Source organism: Branchiostoma floridae, chromosome 5, assembly GCF_000003815.2.
Source record: "Branchiostoma floridae strain S238N-H82 chromosome 5, Bfl_VNyyK, whole genome shotgun sequence".
In the NCBI taxonomy this organism is placed as follows: Eukaryota; Metazoa; Chordata; class Leptocardii; order Amphioxiformes; family Branchiostomatidae; genus Branchiostoma; species Branchiostoma floridae.
In genome coordinates, this window is record NC_049983.1 from 23,744,818 (window position 1) to 23,751,673 (window position 6,856).

The 6,856-nt window shown below is 40.9% G+C and overlaps 1 protein-coding gene and 1 long non-coding RNA gene across 2 annotated transcripts in view; both read left to right on the top strand.

Moving 5' to 3' along the window:
• Positions 1-868: 868 nt before the first annotated feature.
• Positions 869-1,483, top strand: LOC118416603. The gene is made up of 3 exons (XR_004831231.1): positions 869-963; positions 1,170-1,271; positions 1,390-1,483. It is a non-coding gene; the product is annotated as an uncharacterized LOC118416603 (long non-coding RNA).
• Positions 1,484-4,295: 2,812 nt separating this feature from the next.
• LOC118416324 (death-associated protein kinase 1-like) overlaps positions 4,296-6,856 on the top strand; it is a 5,109-nt gene continuing 2,548 nt past the window's right edge. The window contains exons 1-5 of the mRNA XM_035821414.1: positions 4,296-4,325; positions 4,416-4,520; positions 5,076-5,132; positions 5,326-5,469; positions 6,373-6,612. Of these exons, the coding sequence (XP_035677307.1) occupies positions 4,296-4,325; positions 4,416-4,520; positions 5,076-5,132; positions 5,326-5,469; positions 6,373-6,612 (576 nt within the window). The remainder of the gene's footprint in view (positions 4,326-4,415; positions 4,521-5,075; positions 5,133-5,325; positions 5,470-6,372; positions 6,613-6,856) is intronic.

Genomic DNA, 6,856 nt, shown 5'->3' on the forward strand with positions numbered 1-6,856 from the left:
TTATTAACATGACTATACTTATTACCATTTCCATCCTCCCTGTACAGGACCAGTCCACTCTCCTGCATAAAGCTGCTGCTGGGGGCCACACCGGGACTTGTGAAGTTCTTATTCGTGCTGGAGCCGATGTTACGACTAAAGATAAGGTGATTTATATTTGTTTCAACCTGAACCTTTACAAAGAACACTGCCAAATTGTAACAATAACACTGACTCAAAAACAACAGGCCTGGGATAGTATAAACTCATTAATTCAATAAACTCTGAATACATGTTATCAAGTTGGGCATTGGCAATGTTATGACATTAAAGTGACTACTTACCATGTCCATCCTCCCTATACAGTTCCAGTACACACCCCTACATAACGCTGCTGCTAGAGGCCACACCGGGACTTGTGAGCTTCTGATTCGCTCTGGGGCTGACGTTACGACAAAAGATAAGGTGATATACATGTATACTTGTTTCAACTAACCTTTATCATATATTTTTTCTATGAATAGTACCAGTCCTCACCCTGCATTTGGCTGCTGCTGGAGGGCACACTGAGCTGCTGATTTGTTCTGCAGCTGATGTTATGACGAAGGATGGAATAAAGCATAGTTTAACTTATTTCTAAATGGACCTTATATTTTTTTAGATTCATATATCGATGTAATTGTCGTCTTCTGTAATGTTACATTGAAGACTCTACACAAGAACACCGCATCATGTAACAATAACACTGATTCAAAAACAACATGGATAATCTAAACTCATTAACTCAATGAATTCTGAATACATGTTATATTTCAAGTTGGGCATTGGCAATGTTATGTTATTAACATGACTATACTTATTACCATTTCCATCCTCCCTGTACAGGACCAGTCCACTCTCCTGCATAAAGCAGCTGCTGGGGGCCACACCGGGACTTGTGAAGTTCTTATTCGTGCTGGAGCCGATGTTACGACTAAAGATAAGGTGATTTATATTTTGTTTCAACCTGAACCTTTACAAAGAACACCACATCATTGTAACAATAACACTGGCTCAAAAACAACAGGGATAATCTAAACTCATTAACTCAATAAACTCTGAATACATGTTATCAAGTTGGGCATTGGCAACGTTATGTTATTAACATGACTATACTAAGTCTTATTACCATTTCCATCCTCCCTGTACAGGACCAGTCCACTCCCGTGCATAAAGCTGCTGCTGGAGGCCACGACCGGACTTGTGAGCTTCTGATTCGTGCTGGAGCAGACTTTAAGTTCACTATAAACAGGGTGATGTACATTAATTTTTGCTTAAAATGAATATGTGAATAAATGAATTGGGCGTTGGTTATGTTATGTTGTACCATTACACACCTAACTACTAACGCTGTCCATCCTCCCTGTACAGGACCAGGACACACTCCTGCATCGAGCAGCTGGTAGGGGTGACACCAGGACCTGTGAGCTTCTGATCAGTTTGGGAGCTGATGTTATGGTCCAGAATAAGGTAAAACAAACTTTTTTCAAAAAGACTTAACAAGACCTCAAATTTATATGATTTTCTTCTGTACTAACTTTAAATCTAAGACTGCACAAGAACATAGCATCATGTAACAATCAAAACCGACATAATCTCTATATTTTACATAATAGTACCTTTCTTTACTGTTACAATTATGATAAAAATGTTCAAACTCATTACCTATCTGTGTCACATTTTGTTGCCCAGTTTAACTACAAATTTTAAAAATCCTGATAGTACAGTAGAAGCCGTTTAATTGCACACCCCATTTGCCAGCGTATTTCATGCAATTATCCGGGTGGAGCAACAATGCAAGTTATCCAGCTGGAGGGCACCTATCAGGGATTTTGAGATTCTGTACAATTAACAGAAGTGTGCCATAATCCAGTACCCCTGTGAGTCTGTACTGGTTTCTTTGGCTGCCAAGTGGACACCACAAATATGAATGTTTAAGGCATATTTTTAGACAAACATCAAAGCGAGTTCAACTGTGAGGAAGAAATTTCAATTTGCAAATAAAATACTTAAATTGAAAGGATTTTGCTTTGACATTTTGAAAACCAATAAGGAAAAGACTCATAGACTCATTTATCAGCTCCAGCTATTGTTCCTCCTAGTAGACTGGACTAGGATTTTTCAAACTGTAGAATAGGTCACTTATATGTGAAAAGAACTAAAATCCTTATTGCTGTTGCCCTGGTTTTCTGACAGTTTAATGTGAATGCATGGATGCAAACTTGGGCATTGGCAATGTTGCTTTGAACTATATACAGCTACTTACTCTTCCCGTCTTCCCTGTACAGGATCAGAACACACCCTTACACAAGGCTGCTGCTGGCGGCCACACCGGCACTTGTGAGCTTCTCATTCGTTCTGGGACTGACGTTATGGTGAAGAATAGGGTATATTAGTTTCTTGTTTAAAGTAGACCTCACAAGACTCTATGGACGTGATATTTGTCTGCTGTAATGTTACATTGAAGCCTACACAAGAACATTGCATCATGTAACAATCACACTCAGTGACACTCAAAAACAACATGGATACATAAAATATGAATGTCCATCCCTGTACAGCACCAGGATACATCCCTGCATTGGGCGGCTGCTACTGAGTGAGTGAGAGTGAAAGTTTGATAACTGAGTGTGAAAGGGATTGACTGAGTGAGAGTGAAAGTGAGTGAGTAAAGAATGAGTGAGTAAGTGAGTGAGTGAGTGAGCGGGTGTGTGTAACTCCCGGGTTCCATGTCAGCTATATTCAAGTTTGAAAATCAATAGTTATACAAATATTCTGCCCTGAATTTAATCACACGCACTAAAAACAACAAGGTTAATCTAAACTTCTCAACTAAAAATTGTGAATACATGTTATTAAGTTGATCGTTGGCGATGTTATACCATTAACATTACTACATACAATGTCTGTCCTCCCTGTACAGGACCAGTCCACTCCCCTGCATAAAGCTGCTGCTGGGGGCCACGACGGGACTTGTGAGCTGCTGATTTGCTCTGGTGCAGACGTTAACACAGCCATAGATAGGGTGATATACATTTGCTTTAAAGGAACATTTGGATCAGGAAATTAAAATTGGGCGTTGATGATGTTATGTTGTACTATAGGCAACTACTGACATGTTAGAAAAGTGTAAGAAGCATGTTTGTTAGTTTAAAGTCTGTTTTTGTTCAATGGCGGCGCTAACATAAATTGTATGTTATTATTAACTAACTCACATAATTTGATTTATCATCATTCTGTTCATTTAATACTTTGCTTAATAAAGAAAACTAAACACTGTCCATTCTCCCTGTACAGGACCAGAACACACTCCTGCACCGGGCGGCTGCTAGGGGCGACACCGGGACTTGTGAGCTTCTGATAAGTTTGGGGGCTGACGTTATGGTCCAGAATGAGGTGAAACAAACTTGTTTGAAATAGACTTAACACGATCTCAAATGTATGTAATCTTCTTCTGTCACAGAACTTTAAATCTAAGACTGCACAAAAACATTCCATCATAACAATCAAAATCTACATCTCTATGTTTTACATAGCACCATTTTGTATGTAACAATCATGTTCAAACTCATTATCTATCTGTGTCACATTTTGTTACCCAGTTTAACAAGTTTTAACTACGAATTGTAAAAACTCAGATAGTACAGTAGAAGTCGTTTAATTGCACACCCCACTTGCCACTGCTGCGTAATACTATGCAATTATCCAGGTGGAGCAACAATGCAAAGTTATCCAGCTGGACAGGGATTTTGAGATTCTGACAGGTGCAATTCACAGTGTCAGAAGTCACAGTGCCTTAATACAGTACCCTAGTCTATACTCTGGTTTCTTTGGCTGCCAAGTGGACAGTACAAATATAAATGTGTAAGCCATATTCCTAGACAAACAAACATCAAAGCTAGTTCAACAGTGAGGAAGAAATTTCAATTTGAAAATAAAATACTTAAATTGAAAGGATTTTGCTTTGACATTTTGAAAACCAGTAAGGAAAAGACTGAGTCTCATAGACTCATTTATTAGCTCCAGCTATTTATTCCTGCTAGTAGTCAGGTTATGTTGTAATGTTACATGTACATTGAAGCATACATAAGATCACTACATCTGAGCTTCTGGTTCGTTCTGGGACTGATGTTATGGTGAAGAATAAGGTATTAGTTACTTGTTTCAGGTAAACCTCACAAGACTCTATGGACGTAATATTTGTCTGCTGTAATGTTATATTGAGGCCTACACAAGAACACTGCATCATGTAACAATCACACTCACTAAAAAACAACATGGATAATCTAGCTAAACTCAGTAACTCAGTAAAATGTGAATACATTATTAAGTTGAGCGTTGTCATTGTTATGTTATTAACAGCTACTGACCATATCTATATCTGTCCTCCCTTACAGAACCAGTCGACTCCCCTGCATAAAGCTGCTGCTAAAGCTTGGCTCCACACCGGGACTTGTGAAGTTCTGATTCGTGCTGGAGCCGATGTCACAGCCACAGATAAGGTGATATATATTTTTTTCAAACTAACACGTGAATACATGTTATCAAATGCAAAGTTGCAGTGTTGGTGAAGTTACGTTATCCGTTGATACATGGTGTAAATTACCGTAAGGCTGATACGAGAGGGATGTTTGCCAGGCCTCCATCCGGGTGAATCACCAACTCCAAACAGAATGGTTTGCAACATTGCACACCGGGGCATGCTCCTTATACTTTTTTTGAAAGGTGTGGTGGGCTCTTAAACGTGCATGCATGTGGGGTGTGTCTCTCCTCATAAATGGTACCTCCATTTAACGTCCTATCAGAAGGACGGCCCTAGCAAAAAATAGGTACTTATTTTCACCTGACTGAAGTGATGAAAGTTGTGAACCCAATGCGTTGCAGATTACTCCACCCAATCACACATTTTTCACAAGATACATTGCTGTAATATTTGCTTAGTACTTAAATTCATTAGTTGGCAAGCTGATTTGTTGCCTGCTTCAGTCTGGATAGACTATGAGAGATTGGTTTGTAACAGCAAGATATCAAATGCATCTTTCATGTTAACTTTACAGGAGGGGAAGACTCCCTTGGATTATGTAAGGGATCCGGAGATTCAACGGCACTGGAAGGTAAACCACTTAGTAGCCCGAAACACTTATCCATTGGTACAATGATTTGATGCCTCTATCTGGTGCACTCTGATTACTGGCAGGAAGATAATAGTATTATGGGTTAGTGTGCACAGGATGTTGCATGTATTTACTACCAGCTACTCTGTTGCTTTGTGGGATATGCTATTTAAGATTATTTCTGTTATCTCAGAACCTGGACAAACAGGTGAAACAAGAGAAGTCCTACCACGAGTTGATGCAGCAGTCAGGCGGGGTGAAGGTCAACAGGTTTAAGGTGTTCATTGGAGGGAATGAGACAACTGGGAAGTCCACTCTGAAACAAAGTCTCACAAAGGCATGTGACATGTACTTTACCATGATCCTATTTAATCCTAGCCTGGGTACCATCCGGACAGTAGTTCGCTCCTATGTTCGCTTCTGCTATCCGTCTGGAGACCGTTTGGTGGTAACTTCGGTTCATGAGCGAACGTAGGAATGGGTTCTAGAGCGCTTGTTCGATGACAACAGGCCTCCCAAAATGAATGCCGGAGCAATCGACTTTCCGGATGGTACCCAGGCTAATTTAATCCTACTTCAAGGAGAAATCAAGCATAAGATAATATCAAAAGCTGCCAGAGGTAGTGAAGCTGGTCTATGAATGTGCCCTTATTGCAAGGCTGGCTTCACTCCCCTGAGGCGATGTTACGTTATCAACAACTACATACCATGTCCGTCTTGTCCACATCTCAAAAGACTATGGATGTAACCTTAGGCTGTTGTAATGTAACATTGCCTACACATTCAAGAAAAAATGGCACTGGAAGGTAAATCACTAAATAGCCCACAACACTTTTCCAGAGGGTACAATCATTTGGTGCCTCTATCTGGTGCGGAGTGAAGCTGGCCTTAGGATAACAGCACACTCCTAGGCCAGCTTCACTCCTAGGCCAGCTTTTGATACTATCTTATGCTACCGTAGGATCTGCTGGGGATTATGAGAAATATATGCCTATTGCTAGCTTGTGTGTTTAAAGGGTGTTCACAATCCCTCAACAGGGATCCTTCATGTGGATTTTCCCCTCCGCACACGTAGGCCTTCAGTGTACACCTGACCACTCTGGAAGGGTCCATGCGGAGAATGTGGCTCAAGTACCGTAGTCTTCTCCGGCAGATTGCTACCATCAGGTTGTAGTCTGGATTCGTTCCTATGTCCCAGAATACATATGCTAGTAATGAATACCTTCGTTTTACACACCAGGGCCTGTTGTCTGCACTGATCCAAAGACTCTCCCGAAGGTCAGTGGAGGCACCTTATAACCCCACCCCAGGGGTGGATATTGGAACGTTCCATGTTCCGGGGGTGGGAGAGGTCAGCGTGTGGGATTTTGCTGGGCAGGCGGAGTACGCGGTAACCCACAGCATGTTCATGGATGCAGAGAACACCGTTTTCATTGTGCTGTACAACATCACGGACAATAAAAAGACCCGAGAACAACAGGTACAACAATACAGTAGAAGCCGCTTAATTGCAAGGCCTAGTTGCCAGTAAATTTCGTGCAATTATCAGGCTGGTGCAATAACGAGAAGTTATCTAGCTGGGCCGCACTGTTTGGGGATTTGGGGATTCCGTGAAGTTAACAGAAGTGTGCGTTAATCCGATGTGCGAATAACTAGCTTCTACGGATTGTCTTTACCAATGCAGAAATACAGCAGTTTGCACAACATGCAATGATTGCTTACCT